The following is an 18,745-nucleotide window of genomic DNA, read 5'->3' on the forward strand; positions in this document are numbered from 1 at the left end:
TAACAGTGAATTGTTTACTTACTGGCTCTTCCCAACAATGCAGAGAAAATAGAGAAATAATAGAAAATGAATAATAAAAGGAATAATAAATACACAATGAATGATGATAAGTTGGTTATATACACGGGGTACCAGTACGGAGTCGATGTGCAGAGGTAATTGAGGCAGATATGTACTGTACATATAACTAGAGTGACTAGGAAACAGGATCGATAATAAACAGTAGCAGCAGCATATGTTATGAGTCAAAAAAGTTGTGCAGAAAAGCTCAGTCAATGCACATAGTCCTGGTAGCTATTTGGTTAACTATTTAATTGACTATTTAGCAGTCTTGCGCTTAGGGTAGAAGCTGTTCAGGGTCCTGTTGGTTCCAGAATTGCTGTGCGAGTTCCGCATGCTTTGCGGTAGCAGAGAGAACAATCTATGACTTGCTCTCAATGGTGCACCTGTAGAACCTTTTGAGGACCTGAGGGTCCCATGCCAAATATTTTCAGCCTCCTAGGCGGGAGGAGGCTTTGTCGTGCCGTCTTCACAACTGTACTGGCGTGTGTGGACCATGATAGATCCTTAGTGATGTGGACCGAGGAACTTGAAGCTCTCAACCAGCACTCAACTACAGCCCCTTCGATGTGAATGGGGGCGTTCTCTGCCCTCCGTTTTCCAGTAGTCCACGATCAGCTCCTTTGTCTTGCCGACATTGATGGAAAGATTGTTATCCTGGCACCACACTGCCTGGTCTCTGACCTCCCTATAAACTGTCTCATCGCCATCGGCAGGGTTGGGGAGTAACGGATTACAATAAAACGGTAACTGTAATCAAAAATATTGTAATCAGATTACAGATTACAAAACTAGATGATTACTTCGAGGATTGCTTTTAAATTCAGAAGGGATTTGTGTGGGAAAAAAATATTTGACACTTCTCTGTTTTCTCAATGACATTCAAATCAGCATTGAAAAAAGTCGCAAGTTTAAGTTTGTTCCACCTGAGCGAGTCTGACCACAAGTCAGAGACCACTATGATGACACACCAAATTGTGTTCGATGGATCGCGTGAAAAGAGCAGGAATAGGCTTTTGTAGGCTACAGTCCAAGCTATGTTTTCCAATGGTGCGGCTGCTGTCGGCATCCAAAGATTATCCAATTTGAATAAACGCTTGGAAGTAAGGATGACAGCAGTGGTGTAGTCTACGGCGATACGGATATCACCTCTTATTGATATCTACATAGAGCATTGATGTGAATCACACTGCTGCTCTCTCCTTTAGCTAATTGCGCCTTACGGATTGTGGTTGTTGTGGATGGCTGTTCACAAATCTAAATGTGTATTTGTACCCAATAATGGTTGAATTCAAGAAGTTTAAGGTGCCTATCAATCATTTTTTTTGAAAGCAGTGGTCAGCCAGTGAAAAATGCGCTCTTGCAACAGCTGCATAGTGCGGATCCCAGCCTATGGAATAAAGTGGGTCTTTTATTGCTCAATCTAATTCATACTGATAAAACACATTTTTCCATAGGCCTAATGGACATACAGTGGGGCAAAAAAGTATTTAGTCAGTCACCAATTGTGCAAGTTCTCCCACTTAAAAAGATGAGAGAGGCCTGTAATCATAGGTACACTTCAACTATGACAGACAAAATGAGAGAAAAAAATCCAGAAAATCACATTGTAGGATTTTTAATGAATTTATTTGCAAATTATGGTGGAAAATAAGTATTTGGTCAATAACAAAAGTTTATCTCAATACTTTGTTATATACCCTTTGTTGGCAATGACAGAGGTCAAACGTTTTCTGTAAGTCTTCACAAGGTTTTCACACTCTGTTGCTGGAACACACTGTTGCTGGAACTTTTTACAGATTTCCATCGGTCTGATGTCCATTGCTCGTGTTTCTTGGTCCAAGCAAGACTCTTCTTCTGATTGGTGTCCTTTAGTAGTGGTTTCTTTGCAGCAATTTGACCATGAAGGCCTGATTCACGCAGTCTCCTCTGAACAGTTGATGTTGAGATGTCTGTTACTTGAACTCTGTGAAGCATTTGTTTGGGGTGCAATTTCTGAGGCTGGTAACTCTAATGAACTTATTCTCTGCAGCAGAGGTAACTCTGGGTCTTCCTTTCCTGTGGTGGTCCTCATGAGAACCAGTTCATCGTAGCGCTTGATGGTTTTTGCGAATGGACTTGAATTAACTTTCAAAGTTCTTGAAATGTTCCATATTGACTGACTTTCATGTTTTAAAGTAATGATGGACTGTTGATTCTCTTTGCTTATTTGAGCTGTTCTTGACATAATATGGACTTTGTCTTTTATCAAATAGCGCTATCTTCTGTATACCAACCCTACCTTGTCACAACACAGCTCAAACGCATTAAAAAGGAAAGAAATTCAACAAATTAACTTTTAACAAGGCACATCTGTTAATTGAAGTAAAATCCAAGACTGCCCCGTTAAGCTGGTTGAGAGAATGCCGAGCGTGTGCAAAGCTGTCATCAAGGCAAAGGGTTGCTACTTTGAAGAATCTCAAATATAAAATATATTTTGATTTGTTTAAAATCTTTTTGGTTCCTACATTATTCCATATGTGTTATGCCAAATGTGACTCCAAACTTGATTCTTGAAGAACATAACTTAGAAATGTCTCATGAGCTTAGTTCAACTGTCACACTCCATGAGAACCCAAAATATAAGCTTGTTTTACTCCAATGTTTGTAAACATTGTGATGTAAACAAACACTGTATAGCCTCTTAACATGGTTAAAAGTGTAATTTTGATATCATGGATGATCAGTTCTTGCATCCATAGTTCTGTCTATTAGTCTGAGAGTGGTTACATTACTCCAGGCCCATCCCTCAGCTTTTTACCAAAACAGAGGCGGGGCACCGTTTGTTATTGTTTCATCTGTTTCATCTTTAAACAGCTGCATATGATCAAGATATCAAAGTGTCACCAACAAAAAGGTAAACAATAGGCCTATAGCAAATGCAGCATATGGCATTCATTTTTCACATGTACAGTTGAAGTCGGAATTTTACATACACCTTAGCCAAATACATTTCAACTCAGTTTTTCACAATTCCTGACATTTAATCCTAGTAAAAAATCCCTGTTTTAGTTCAGTTAGGATCACCACTTTATTTTAAGAATGTGAAATGTCAGAATAATAGTAGAGAGAATGATTTATTTCAGCTTTTATTTCTTTCATCACATTCCCAGTGGGTCAGACGTTTATATACACTCAATTAGTATTTGGTAGCATTGCCTCCTGACAGAGCTGGTGTAACTGAACCAGGTTTGTAGGCCTCTTTGCTCGCACACGCTTTTTCAGTTCTGCCCACAAATTTATAGGATTGAGGTGAGGGCTTTGTGATGGCCATTCCAATACCTTGACTTTGTTGTCATTAAGCCATTTTGCCACAACTTTGGAAGTATGCTTGGGGTCATTGTCCATTTGGAAGACCCATTTGCGACCAAGCTTTAACTTCCTGACTGATGTCTTGAGATCTTACTTCAATATATCCACATAATTTTCCATCCTCATGATGCCATCTATTTTGTGAAGTGCACCAGTCCCTCCTGCACCAAAGCACCTCCACAACATGATGCTGCCACCACCGCGCTTCACGATTGGGATGGTGTTCTTTGGCTTGCAAGCGTCCCCCTTTTTCCTCCAAACATAACAATGGTCATTATGGCCAAACAGTTGTATTTATGTTTCATCAGACCAGAGGACATTTCTCCAAAAAGTACAATCTTTGTCCCCATGTGCAGTTGCAAACCGTAGTCTGGCTTCTTTTATGGCGGTTTTGGAGCAGTGGCTTCTTCCTTGCTGAGCGGCCTTTCAGGTTATGTCGATAAGAGACTCGTTTTACTGTGGATATAGATACTTTTGTACCTGTTTCCTCCAGCATCTTCACAAGGTCCTTTGCTGTTGTTCTGGGATTGATTTGCACTTTTCGCACCAAAGTACGTTCAGAATGCTTCTCCTTCCTGAGCGGTATGACGGCCAGGTGGTCCCATGGTGTTTATACTTGCGTACTATTGTTTGTACAGATGAACGTGGTACCTTCAGGCATTTGTAAATTGCTCCCAAGGATGAACCAGATTTGTGGATGTGTATGTAAATGTATGTTAACTTCCGACTTCAACTGTAAATAGAACCTTTCAGTAGTGATCAAAGCATGCCATTCCATGAGCGCAGCATTTATTTTTCAACTCGAATCAATGAGCCAAATCAGTACTCTTTGACAACAAAATCATAAACAGCAGAAGTGGGCTGGCTAATACAGTAAGTCCTGCTCAGGTAAAACAATTTGGCTAATCTATACTTCCATATTTCCAAGTCCTATTCTTGAAGATCAATGAGTATAACATTTACTGGAATGACTGGAACTCTGATGGACTTTGCTTTTTAATGTAAAGATATAATTTAATCGTATTATTAGATATAGTAGAAAGAGATGGGTTAGGAGAAGCCTACATAACCAACCCATAACATAAAGTAAAATGTAACATCCATATATGGCCAGCTATGTACACTTTAACATAATATTATCCTGCAATAAATGTTGTTAAATTGGTAACGTACATTTTTGTCTTCTTCTAATGCCTTCTAATGGAATGTAATCAGATTATGTTACTGAGTTTGGGTAATCCAAAAGTGACATTGTTGATTACAATTTTGGACAGGTAACTAGTAACTGTAGCATTTAGAAAGTAACCTACCCAACCCTGGCGGTGATCAGGCCTACCACTGTCGTGTCGTCAGCAAACTTAATGATGGTGTTGGAGTCACGCGCGGCCACGCAGTCGTGGGGGAACAGGGAGTACAGGAGGGGACTAAGCATGCACCCCTGAGGGCCCCCCATGTTGAGGGTCATCATGGCAGATGTGTTGGTGCCTAGCCTCACCACATGGGGGCGGTCCGCCAGGAAGTCCAGGATCCAGTTGCAGAGGGAGGTGTTCAGTCCCAGGGTTTTTAGCTTAGTGATGAGCTTTGAGGGTACTAGGGTGTTGAATGCTAAGCTGTAGTCAACAAACAGCATTCTCACTCTTGTCCAAGTTGGAGAGGGCAGTGTGGAGTGCAATAGAGATTGTGTAATCTGTGGATCTGATGGGGTGGTATGAAAATAGGAGTGGATCCCGGGTGTCTGGGATGATGGTCTTGATGTGAGCCATGACCAGCCTTTCAAAGGACTTCATGGCTAAAGAAGACAAGTGTTATGGTGCGATAGTAATTTAGACAGGATACCTTGGCGTTCTTGAACACAAGGACTATGGGGGTCCGCTTGAAACATGTAGTTATTACAGACTGGGTCAGGGAGAGGATGAAAATGTCAGTGAAGACATTGGTCTTCTGACATTGGCCAGCTGGTCAGCACATGCTCTGAGTATGCATCCTGGTAATCCGTCTGCCCCTGCGGCCTTGTGAATGTTAACCTGTTTATTAAAGGTCTTACTCGCATCGGCTACAGAGAGCATGATCACACAGTCATCCGGAACAGCTGGTGCTATCATGCATGGTTCAGTGTTGCTTGACTCAAAATGAGCATAAAAGGCATTTAGCTCGTCTGGTAGGCTCGTGTCAGTGGGCATTTAGCGGCTGAGTTTCCCTTTGTAATCTGTGATAGTTTGCAAGCCCTGCCACATCCGACGAATGTCAGAGCCTGTGTAGTAGGATTTGATCTTAGTCCTGTATTGAAGCTTTGCCTTTTTGATGGCTTGTTGGAGGTCATTGCAGATCATTATTGCCCTGATATTGGAAATGGGCCTTTTCAACTGTTGAGCTATTTTCTTATAGCCATTTCCTGATTTGTGCATCTCAACAACCTTTTGTCACACATCATTACTGTATTCTCGGGTCTTTCCCATAGTGATAGATGTGTGTCCTGTGTGTCAACTCATATTTATACCCAATTGAAACAGGTCGTGGCTTATCACTTAAATGTTACTAATCGCTCAGGTGAACTTAAAAACGTAAAATATGAATGGGAATATACCTCAGTTAGATTTTACTCATAAGAATTTCTAGGGGTGCCAATAATTGTGGCACAAATGTTTCTGAGAAAAATATTTATTTAACATTAATTAAAAAAAATAATTTTACTTCAATTAAAGGTTGCATTTTTGTGAATATTTTGAATGAAAGACCAAGAGGATAACAGCAAAGACATTTTTATCATAGTCCGTTTTGCTGCCAATATTGACGCACATTATTAATGAAGCCGGTGACTGATGTGGTAAACTCCTCAATGCCATTGGATGAGTACTGGAACATATTCCAGTCTGTGTTAGCGAAACAGTCCTGTAGCTTAGCATCTGCTTCATTGGACCGCTTCCATATTGAGCACGTCGCTGGTACTTCCTGTTTGAGGTTTTTCTTGTAAGCAAGAATCAGGAGGATAAAGTTACGGACAGATTTGCCAAATTGAGGGTGAGGGAGAGCTTTGTACGCATTTCTGTGTGGAGTGAAGGTGATCTAGAGTTTTGTCTCCTCTAGTTGCACAGGTGAGATGCTGGTAGAAATTAGGTAAGGCGGATTTCAGTTTCCCTGCATTAAAATCACCGGCCACTAGGAGAGCCACCTCTAGATGAACATCTTCTTGTTTGCTTTATGGCCCTATACAGCTCGTTGAGTGTGTCTTTAGTGCCAGCATCGGTTTCTGGTGGTAAATAGACAACTACGAAAAACATGGACGAAAACTCTCTTGGTAAATAGTATTGTCTACTGCTTATCATGAGGTATTTTAACTCAGGCAGGCAGAACCTTGAGACTTCCTTAATATTAGAGATTGCGCACCAGCTGTTGTTAACAAAGGGACACACACCTCCCCCCTTCTGCTTACCTGATGCTGCCACTCAATCTTGCCGATGCATAGAAAAACCAGCTAGATGTACACTAAGTATACCAAACATTAAGAATACTATTAGGAACACCTCCCACTGCCATTGATGTTGCTAGTGCTGTCTCTGGCCCACACTCCAGCACAGTAGGTGCCGGTAATGCACCAATAACATTGCCAACCACCAAAAACCCCCACCGGGTTTTGAATGATCGGACAGTGAATCTAAAATAGATTGGTAGCTAGCTGGTGAAGCTTTTAGTCATTTCCCAATTCATTTGGTGATCAAGCTAAAGCTGGTTGTTCGGTCAGTGCTCTGCTCATGCAGGCGGTACGTGCTTGCTAAACAGAAGGCTTTGTAGAGCATCTGTGTGACGTCGCGCACTCGAAGGGTCAACCAATCACTCGCCGGGATTCATGAATATTCATGACATTGTCCCCGGATCTTCCTACGCCAGGAAATGTTGCGTCCAGTAGCGGAACGAGACTCTGTGCAGAGGACGTAGGTCATAATAAATGGGCATAACATAGTTCCACCTCTGACACTGCCAAAACAACCGCCATGTGGATGCCGGCTAGCATAGATCTGATAGAATGTAGCCCGAAACTTCCTAATACCTCATCATCAAAGCCTCCTTGCCTCAATCTCAAGCTGTCCAAGTTATCTGACTTCTTATGAATATTTAATATTTGACTAGGAAGTTTCCTATCAGAGGATTTAGTGGTTCTCCCTCGCATAAAAACCCTTCATTAATTATGGATTTGAATCGCACAAGGGGGATCATCTCCTGTTTCTCTCTCGCTCTCTCTTTCTCTCTCTCCCTCTCTCCCTCTCCGTTTTGACTGATCAGCAGGTGTTTAAGTTTAAGGGGGGCACACCACAGATGTTTGCTCAACATTGCACAGAGAAACACCGCTAATTCCCCCACACATATTTGAAAGGGTCTTGGCCTCTCAGATATGTTCAGCAACTATACCGGAGTGATAAAATGACTTGGGTTGTTTTTGTTGTCTCTTCTCTTCGTCAGTAAAGTTTTCAAATAACATGTTTTTGTGTTTTCTTATTTTTCCCTCTTGAACAACAGTAAACAAAAACTTGCTCAATGGTTGCCCGAGGCAAAGTCTAAAGCCTATCCGTTATGTTACTGCAAACCTTGGGCTCTATTCAACCTGTATCAAGGAAGTTCAGCATTACAGCCTGATTGAAATTTAAAGTCAATGTTCCCGAGTTAGTGGAGACTGCATTCACGTATGTCGGCTCATTACCTTCAAATTGGAACGCTTCAGCGAAACAGATCGAAAAGAACCTCTTGTCTCAAATCACTCTAATGACAGTGGATCAATAGCCCTGCCGTTCATAACAGTAAACCATTCATAACACTACCAGTAATTGCTTTCTCTGAGGCTCTGAGCAAATAATCTGTGTATTGTGGGTAAAAATGGAAAATTTGGGGAAGTAGCGTTCTCCTGGCATCCGCCAAACCCAGATTCGTCCGTCGGACAGCCAGATGGTGAAGCGTGATTCATTACTCCAGAGAATCCGTTTTCACTGCTCCAGAGTCCAAAAGTGGCGAGCTTTACACCACTCCAGCCGACGCTTGGCATTGCGCATTGTGATCTTAGGCTTGCTTGTGTGTGGCTGCCCAGCCATGGAAACCCATTTCATGAAGCTCCCGATGAACAGTTCTTGTGCTGACGTTGCTTCCAGAGGCAGTTTGGAACCGAGGGCAGACGACAACCGAGGGCAGACGATTTTTACACAATACGCGCTTCAGTCTGTGGGCTTGTGTGGACTACCACTTCAAAGGCTGAGCCGTTGTTGTTCATAGACATTTCAACTTCACAATAACAGCACTTACAGTTGACCGGGGCAGCTCTAGCAGGGCAGAAATTTGACAAACTGACTTGTTGGTAAGGTGGCATCCTATGACGGTGAAAGTCACTGAGCTCTTCAGTAAGGCCATTCTACTGCCAATGTTTGTCTATGAAGATTGCATGGCTGTGTGCTCAATTTGATGCACCTCTAATTTGAAGGGGTGTCCACATACTTTTGTATTTATATATATATAAATCAAGAAAAACCCTTGAATGAGCAGGTGTTCTAAAACTTTGGATTGACCAAAAATAGAAATGCAACATGTAAAGTGTTGGTCCCATGTTTTATGAGCTGAAATAAAATATCCCAGAAATGTTCCATATGCACAAAAAGCTTATTTCTCAAAAATGTTGTGCATAAATTGCTGAGGAGTATTTCTGTCTCTAATAAAGCCCTTTCCTATAAGCGTCCAGATTAGTCTCCCGCTCCTTGAAAGCGGCAGCACTAGCTTCATCACAGTGCTGATGTTGCTTGTAATCCATGGCTTCTGGTTGGGATATGTCCGTACTGTCAAGCTGGTGACTGATGTGGTATACTCCGCAATGCCATCGGATGAATCCCTGAACATTTTCCAGTCTTTGCTAGTAAAACAGTCCTGTAGCTTAGCATCTTCTTTGTTGGACCACTTCCGTATTGAGCTGGTTTTTGCTTGTACGGTAAGCAGGAATCAAGAGGATAATGTTATGGTCCATTTTGTCAAATGAAGGGCGAGAGGAGAGTTTTGTACGGATCTCTGTGTGAGGATTAAAGGTGATCTATAGTTTTTTTTCCCTTTAGTTGCACGTGAAATTAGGTAAAACAGATTTGTTTTCCTGCGTTAAAATCCCCGGCCACTAGGAGTGCTGCCTCTGGATGAGCATTTTCTTGTTTGCTTATGACCTTATATAGGCCATTGAGTGCAGCCTTACTGTCAGCATCAGGTTGTGGTGGTAAATAGACAGCTACGAAGAATATAGATAAACTCTCTTGATAAATAGTGTGGTCTACAGCTTATCATGAAGTACTCTTAACTCAGGCGAGCAAAACCTTGAGTCTTTCTTAATATTAGAGATTGCGCAGCAGCTGTTGGTGACAGAGACACACACCTCCCCCTCCCCCAATGTTGTCTTGCAGATGCACGGAAAACCTGGGTAACTGTATATTACTTATGTCCTTATTCAGCCACGACTCGGTGAAACATAGAATATTACAGTTTTTCATGTCCCGTTGATAATGTAGTCTTGAACGGAGCTTATCCACTTTATTCTCCAGTGATTGCACGTTCGCCAGTGGAACGGAGGGCGGATTATCCACTCGTCGACGCAGTCTTGCCAGGCATCCGGCTCTTCGACATCTGTAACAGTCTCTCCTCGTATCTGTAATCTGATTACAATATTTTTGCAGGTAACAACTGATTAGTTCATTTATTTTGAGATCATATTACATGTAATCAGTTACCCACCAATCCTGATTAGCCCTCACTACCCATCTTGTTTCTAACAACATAGATCAGATAAATGCATGGGAAATCAGCAGTTCCCTCATAACTCCACAGGAATATTATATGGGTGAAGTAACAGGAAAGTACAATGACGGGCCAAATCAAGCATTTGGGATTCTTAACTTTAAGTTAGTTGCTTTTATAACTGCATATACAGGAATATGGGTGAAGTAGGCAAACAGGACCAAAAGTACCAAAGAGGACACGAGACAAACGCAGTATGCACTACATTAAGTTGGTCTTATACCTGTGTTGTTATGCTGTGATTACCTTGGTAACATAGTTGCATATTACAAAGTTATTGAGCGTTTGGTAGACTGGCACCGTAGACCTAACGTTGTGTAATCAGTATTCAGCCTAGCAGAGTGTTGACAGCCAGGCAGCACAGTGAGAGGAATGGCTATGGTTGGTATCCTTGTGGGAGAACATCGTTTTAACATGTATACAGGATGCACCCCAAATGGCACCCTGTTCCCTACATAGTGCACTACTTTTGACCAGCATGCTCTGGTCAAAAGTAGTGCACTATATAGGGAATAGGGTGTCATTTGGGACGTGACCACAGTGAATAATGTCCACTTCACAGAGAGCCAAATGTGCACCGTTCCACCTCCCATGGAGCTAGGGAGGTCACCTCAGCCCACTGGTGATGATGGGAGACATCACTCACCAGAATTGTGGTGTGTGTGTAGCTGTCAGACAGATTTGAGCCATTGGCGAGAGAGTGTCACTGTTTTGTCAAAGTGTACAAACTACCCTGTCAACTAGAGCAGGAGGGGGTATCTTGGCAATGTCGCTTTCAATCAGAAGGCCTAAAAATACACCGGCTCTATCAAACTATGTGTCTGTGATCAGGCAACTCAGGGGTATCATTTGTTAAATAGTTTCTCTGAACTAACTTCCCTATCCTGCCAAAGGCCTAAAGTAGAGAAAAGTGTGTGACGGATACTGCGTCTCTTCAACTCTTCGTAGTGTAGCATGCACCCGTCCACTCTGGGACGATGTCAGGGTTTCCAACAGGAAAACAAATGAGAAATTTGGTGCTCGGTGTCATTCTCTACAGTACCAATATGGGGATAATTTGGAATGATATTACAGTAATCATTCTACTTTTACCCAATTGTTGATTTTGTGTTGGGGTAGAAGCTGTGTGGATCAGTGAAAAGCTTTTGCAGTTATAATTAATAACTTATGAGATTTTTTTCACTGCGAAGAATAAGAATTAGGTAGGACCATCAAGTGAAAATGTATGCTTCATTGCAATCGTTTCTTACCATAATATAAAACAAGTGCAAAGAGAAAATACCCCACCGTGTGAATGCAATCATATATTCCATTCCACCCCAGTATTACACAAAATAAAATGCAGAACAGGTCTTTACAATATACTTAGCTGGTATTTCAAAAACACTATCGTTAGTGTGACCTATACCGTGGGAGTTATTTTTACATGATTTCACAGCCTTTGAAGCACCTGCCCTCTAGTTTCTGTAAGGGTCATTATCAGTCTCCATCCGTCCTGGAGTGACATCAAGTGGCCGAATGTGGGAATTGCAGTCAACACCGGCCCACACAATCTACTACAAGTACCTCCATGCTCATTTGGAATGACTAACAATACTCTTATGAGTATCTATAGGTGTAGTACGAAGGATTACAATACAGAGAATGGGAAATACTTCATTTTATTTAAATAAAAAAAATGTACATCACATATTTTACAATAGACATTGTCTTCTTTAAAAACGCAAAGGATTACGTTATTGTATAGAAATTCCTCTTTCGTCATTTTAGTCCTTGGACACACAGATGACATAATTACCCACAACTGTCAGATGATTGCAGTATATTGAACTTCGCAGTGATATACTGTATGGGAATATCATGAAGTAATTGACTAACATTTACATTTAGTTAGAACTAATACTTGGTTAACACAATGAGACACACAGAAGGAGATCAATAGAAACCAGAGTAGAAACCAGTGAACGGCAGCTCTCCGAGTCACCATGATGACCTCTGCTGTCTGTAAGGAAGGCCTGTGAGTGATCCAAAAACGGCTAAAAAGATTATCGTGATTGTACCATGTACTGCACTGCACTACCTATGAACGATCACTGTGACATTTTTTTTGTTGCAGCGTGAATATAATCTGACTAGAATGTTCTCGGATGTCACCGTCTACCTACTGTTAGCCTGGTCCCAGGGTCTGTCACTATATGCTTGATCCAACTCCTCGGACTTTCATTCCCATGCTACTCAGTACATGTACAGTATATGCTATGACAACTAACTCAACAGAAGAGCTAAACTTTAGCTTGAGCTATTATAGTATTACAAACAGATCAGGGATCAGGGTTACATTTGCTGTTGGGATGAAGGTGAGCAGCAGAGGTTGTCCTGAGACCAGTCTGAGCAGATTTAAAAAGCTGACAGTTGACACAGTAATTCAAAACGCAAGAGGAAGATATCTGTCCAGTCTTCATAACTCCACCTGTGACAAGGAGCTCAAACCGGCATTCCAAACAAAAAGAAAAACAAGAAATTTATTCAGGTTTTTAACCCAACCTTCAGTAAACATGTAGGTGTAGGCAGAGCATGGCAGCAGTAAAAGAAAGAGAAAAAAAATAACATTTTGGCAACAACAAGAAATAAACTAGGAGTTTACAGCAGTAACACAATACATTCTGTGTGCTTCTTTTAGGACAGACCCTGATTGCAGATTTCAAAGTTAGTTACCACTCGACTAAGAAAGGCTGCAGGTAAGCATTAAGACTACACTAAACGTAAAGTCAGACAATCATTCAAATCAACACACTAACAGCATGAGTTCCTTAGACAATAGACAACCTATAGAAATGACATTTCGTATCCAGTCATAAGACAACAACTGACACAGTTTATACGGGCTTGTTAACAGTGTGGGAAGATGAATGCTTCTTTAGGGGACTAGCTTGTTGTGCTGAGGCAAAAAGGATCTGAGAGCATAGTATAATCTACCCTCTCATTTGAAGCAAACGATAGACCAGAAATAAGCCCCGATCTCCACAATAACTCTTCCAGACATTTTACAAAAACACAGAAAGTGTCCACATCCACTTGGTTTGGCATTCATCACAATTCGACATATCAAACCTATCTTGAGAAATAAAAGACCAGCTTTTAAATCCACAACTGTGACAATAATAAAGTGACATTGGAAATATTCTGTTCAAACTTCTTCTTCATCCTGCTGTGAATGAATACTACAGAACCAGGCCAGTTGACTGCCTCGACTTGCATTGAAATACTTGAGAACTCCTGGACGGATTAACTAGTTACTAGTCAAGTTAACCAGGTTAAATTACTTCTGAACAGGACAGCACATTGTACACATCTGACCACTCCAGCGTTAATACTACAGGTCGGTATTAGTGGTATTACTGTAAAAACTACCATAGTATTACTATACCATAACATGTCACTAAATACTGAAGTAACAGGTACTGGGCCTTGAGACACTGCAAAAATCATTAGTATGTTTATGTGACCTACAGTACTTAAGAATGTGTTAGCCTACTAGGCTAAAGCCAAGGCATTAACTCATCTTTAGGCCTCAGGGTTACTCGGCACACAAGTGTAGTTCACCGAACCAGCTTTGTTACATTTAAACGACGTACCTTCAGTTTCGACACATTATTCAGGGTTTAGGTCTGTCGTGCTTTAGCTTCATAACACAATCCACAGATAGAAGGACCTACTTTAACTAAGTCCAGTTCCTCATCATTCCATTGGTTATTACAAAAATAAGCGGAATTCAAAAGAAAGGCATTTGAAAACATTTCACAATGAACATCATCGCCAAGGTCCCCACTACTGTACGTGACACACAGTACAGTTCAGCAGTGAGTGTTGACTGTATAACACACACACGTCATATGCAAAAAGACATCTGAAAGCAAACGGTTGGTTGCTGAACTGTGCGTGAGTGTCTCCAAGGAAAATCTATAGCAACGATGTAAACTGATGGAAAAGGCTTCTTGTCATGTTGAACGTTGTCCCGACGTTAGCTCGATGTTCACCGCTTTTTGTTTCCGACACAAACATCTAGCTACCGTACAGCGTACTGTCTTGTACGGTTCCGTGCAAGACCAGCAGTAACAGTTACACTGACTCGGACTTCACGAGAAAGAGAGAAGACAGGTGAGTAGAGACGCACGATGTCTTGGCAGCTCACACACACACACACACACGTCTCTCTGAAGCGAATGAAAGCTGGCAGTCAGGCAGGCAGGCAGGAGAGCCAGCTCCTTCTCCTATGATGAGATGTCTGTGTTAAAAATAATGACCCCCCCCCCCCATCCTTCTTCCGACAGTGTTGGAATGTGTTCACTATCCCTATTGGACTATAAGTCCCACCTCCACACACACGCGCGCACCAGACAGACGGGCGAGCGCGCGCACCAGACAGACGGGCGAGCGCGCGCACCAGACAGACGGGCGAGCGCGCGCACCAGACAGACGGGCGAGCGCGCGCACCAGACAGACGGGCGAGCGCGCGCACCAGACAGACGGGCGAGCGCGCGCACCAGACAGACGGGCGAGCGCGCGCACCAGACAGACGGGCGAGCGCGCGCACCAGACAGACGGGCGAGCGAGCGCACCAGACAGACGGGCGAGCGCGCACCAGACAGACGGGCGAGCGCGCACCAGACAGACGGGCGAGCGCGCACCAGACAGACGGGCGAGCGCGCACCAGACACCTCTCAGTCATAAAAGAAGATTGTCCAGTCACTGTAAATAAGAGAGGGAGGAGAAGAGGTGTGTCCCATCACTTCCCCCAATTGTCTTTTCTCCAGCTAGGGAGGGTTCAGGGGTAGGTGGCCCAGCCCTGACCCCAGCCCAGGCCTCTTTCCATGGGGATAGCAGGGCTCCAGCTCAGGGCTACAGCTCAGGGCTGCCCAAGGGTTGTCTGGAGGTGGTTGTGATCTTCATGTACTGGGTGAAAATCGCCTCGAAGGCCTCGTCTCGATGGATCATGGCACCGAACACCAGAGGCTGAGGAAGAGGAGACAGAAATTCACAAATCATATTTCATTGATTCAGAAATATGTGAAGGTTAATAAAAAGGTCAAATGAGTCTTTATTTCCATACCTTCTGTGTGGAGGGAGTGGCTATGGAGATTCCCATTCCTGACCCAGGTAAGACAGACAGCACTTTGTACTGGGAACAGAGACAAGAAAAGGTATCAGATGAACACAATTACGATCCATTCATTTCAAAGGAATCTAACGGTTGCTGGAAGATGCATATCAGGATGTGATATCACAGAAAACATAGAAAGGAGATGAGAAAAAGATTGAATTAGTCGAGTGTGTAGATAAGACACCTTCTGGATATCTGTGATGTCCACCAGCTTAATAACCTTATTCTTCTTGGAGGAGGCTGATTTGGAACTGGAACTCTCGAAGCACAGATAACTGAGACACAAAGAGACAGATGGTGAGAGAGAGGAGAGAGAGCGCAAATCATTCACTCTTGGATCTAGCTGCAGCCTAATGGCAACACTTTGTGGCATATTGTACACGGCCACATCAGAGAGTAAAGATGGCACACCTAAGAGGATTAGCAGACCACTAGAGGTGAAAAGCTACTACTTGACGTGACAAGCTAGTGTGATGAGTTTGGTCTACTTACTTCTCTGTAACATAGAGCATGCCGTTTCGTATGTAGTCCGTTGGCATCTTCCGGTCTCTGTTGATGAGGCAGCACCGCCACCCATTCTCACACACTGTAGACACAAACAGGAAAACTGTTTATTTGGATTTACTTCCACAAGCGGCTGGACAGCTCCCAAAATGTATTTTAACAAAACAACAAAAAATTAAATGACAGGGGGAAAAAAATCCCCTCAAAATATTTTAAGTGCAGTAAGTCCTCTGACCTGGTAGAGGGCGCTCATTCTCTGAGACGTTGAAGATCTCATGAAAGGCTCCCTTCTTGGTGCTATGAATCCTGGCGCTGTCAGCATCCAGGTTTACACCGCACGGGACGGTTGCTAGGCTACCTCTAGCCACCACAGGCTGAATCTAGAGGGGAGGGGGTGTGGGAGGAGGGGGAGGGGGTGTGGGAGGAGGGGGGGGGGGGGACACGGAGAGGGAGGAAAATGAGGAGAAGGAGTTGGGGAGCGGGTGGGGAAGGAGGAGGAGGAAGAGGAATAATTTTACTACAGAGCACTACTGTAGCCATCTTCCACTACGGATTCTCTCGAAGACTAAACTGGTAGACAGCCTCTCACAGATAGAGGAAACATAAGATGGAGGCCATTCATCTGTACACAGTAGGAGTATGTGCTCCTCATAACACAGCCTTGCAAACAACTTGTGTCTTATCTAACATCAGCCTCAGGGTGAGGATCTCGTGCAAAGCGCAGAGCAGCCCCCCCCCCCCCCCCCAGACACACTCATATAGACACAGTACACTTTACAGTACATGTAGGTAGTCAGTCATCTCTGTTAAGTTTCATTTCTAAGTGAGGACATTGTTATTTAAACGTTATTTATTGAATTGTCTATTCCAAGGGTATCCTCTACCCTTCTGCCCTGAAGTGTGCACTGCCCACTTGGTTTTTTGCCTATGCATGCTTACACCCACCAATCCAATGCTTTTAGTGAAGGGTAAATCCCTGAAGGGGGGTGAGCGAGTGCACACGTCAGGCAGAGGGGGGGGGGGGGGGGGGGGGGTCAGAAGGCAGTGTACAGTACAGACAGTATGGTATAGTAGTGGATTAGTTAGTGTTTGTAATGCTGGGAGTGAGAGTAGGGAGCTCTGCAGATAAATGGCCATGCCGTTTACAGCGACAGTACAATATACGCCCTCATGCTGCAGGCAGGCAGGCAGGCCCCTAGCTATACAGTAGATAGATGGGATTATTTGTAATGTTACATAGCAGTAGAATAAGTCTTAGAATAGCAGTAGAATAAGTCTCAGCTACATAGTTGTGGAATTCAGACACACTAGTTAGCTCTTCAAGGGTTACCTGGTAAATGATTTGAATCGAGTGATTGTTCTACTAATTGGAATCACTGGAAAGTTTTACCTTACCTGATTATCTCACCATCGATATGAAGGAATAACAATTCTGTGTCCTAGAGGTAAACTATGGGGGAAATAAAGGTGCTACTGTAAACCGGACTATAGTGTATTACTACTCTAGTCACATTGAAGTTGCTTTTAACAGTGCTGCTTTGGGGTTGTGTCAGCACACTGAACACCTGGCTACTACAGAGTATGTCTGGGAAAATGGATTTTAAAAAAATGTCACAAATCAATTCAGAATTGGTTCGATTAAGACCGGTTCAATTAAAGAGTTGAACATTATGCCATTATGGCCCACTAAAAGTGGATATTTACATTGACATTTTTGATCCATTTAGTCAAACACTCAGTTAATGTTGGGAGGTTTGTCGTGAACCACACACACACACACATTTATACATGTTTTAGCTGGTGGCACACATAGGCACTATGTAACGTAAGGGGACAGAGGCACACCAGCGTCCCTACCTTCTCAGACCCAGACAGCTGAGAGAGAGAAACAAAACACAACGTATAGTGACAGTCACTAAAGCAAAGACCATCTAGCACCGCTAACATTACTGCCAAACTGGCTGAGGAAACAAACCAAGATAAGCCATCGCAAACACTCAACACACAGTCTCGCGGGCACACACACACACACACACACACATATGACAGAGCATGACATTCAGGTGGCAGTGTCGAGGTAAATTAGGTTTGTCTGAAGGGCTCGATATAGAAAGGGGTTAAGGCTCGTCATGAGATCAAATCGTTACAACGTTGGTTTGACAGTAGTTACGCTTGTTATTTTTAAACAGAAATCTACACTTCAGTTGTAGTAGATACTTTTGTAATGTGATTATGGTTGAGTTATTTAGCATTTGTGTTAGGGAAGTTTGGGTTGGGATAAACAATTGGTTCCTTTCTCTATGGGGAGAGTATTTTTTGTGCGTCCCCAGAGTAAGTTGTCAGATGACAGTAAGTTTTGTCAGATGACAGTGTGTGTGTGTTATCGTATACTGTATATGTTGCGTGCGTGTGTGTGTGGACGTGTATATGTGCGTCTGTGTACGCATTCACAGGTGCGTGTCCTCACCCGTCGAGACATTGTGGCGTTGGTCCTCTCCTTCAACTGTGGATCAGTTGGTAGGTTGTTCCAGTCGATGTGAGGTGTGTCATATTTGTCCCTCAGCTTGGGACAGCTCTTAAACAAGAAGTCTATGATGAAGAACTTGATCCCTGCATACAGCCCTGAGAGAAAAAGAAGAGACTTTAAAAAGCCAACTCTTCAGGTTTAAAAAAAAATAATAATGAAAAAGTTGACACAGTAATGTTGCTAAGTACAATGGATTGTACCAAAAAATTATGTTGGTATACTACACTGCTCAAAAAAATAAAGGGAACACTTAAACAACACAATGTAACTCCAAGTCAATCACACTTCTGTGAAATCAAACTGTCCACTTAGGAAGCAACACTGATTGACAATAA

General features: G+C 42.8%; 1 protein-coding gene across 4 annotated transcripts in view; it reads right to left on the reverse strand.

Annotated features, from left to right (window-relative positions):
- Positions 1–11,863: 11,863 nt before the first annotated feature.
- Positions 11,864–18,745, reverse strand: part of gramd4a (GRAM domain containing 4a) — a 59,350-nt gene continuing 52,468 nt past the window's right edge. For 3 of the 4 annotated variants that reach the window (XM_071386352.1, XM_071386354.1, XM_071386355.1), the window contains 7 exons: positions 18,351–18,505; positions 17,741–17,758; positions 16,119–16,263; positions 15,872–15,965; positions 15,564–15,654; positions 15,329–15,397; positions 11,864–15,231 (listed from right to left, as the gene is read on the reverse strand). In XM_071386352.1, coding sequence (XP_071242453.1) covers positions 15,118–15,231; positions 15,329–15,397; positions 15,564–15,654; positions 15,872–15,965; positions 16,119–16,263; positions 17,741–17,758; positions 18,351–18,505 — 686 coding nt within the window. In that variant the 3' untranslated portion in view covers positions 11,864–15,117. The remainder of the gene's footprint in view (positions 15,232–15,328; positions 15,398–15,563; positions 15,655–15,871; positions 15,966–16,118; positions 16,264–17,740; positions 17,759–18,350; positions 18,506–18,745) is intronic. The other variant, XM_071386353.1, reaches the window with a different exon arrangement.

Source organism: Salvelinus alpinus, chromosome 37, assembly GCF_045679555.1.
Source record: "Salvelinus alpinus chromosome 37, SLU_Salpinus.1, whole genome shotgun sequence".
Taxonomy (NCBI): Eukaryota; Metazoa; Chordata; class Actinopteri; order Salmoniformes; family Salmonidae; genus Salvelinus; species Salvelinus alpinus.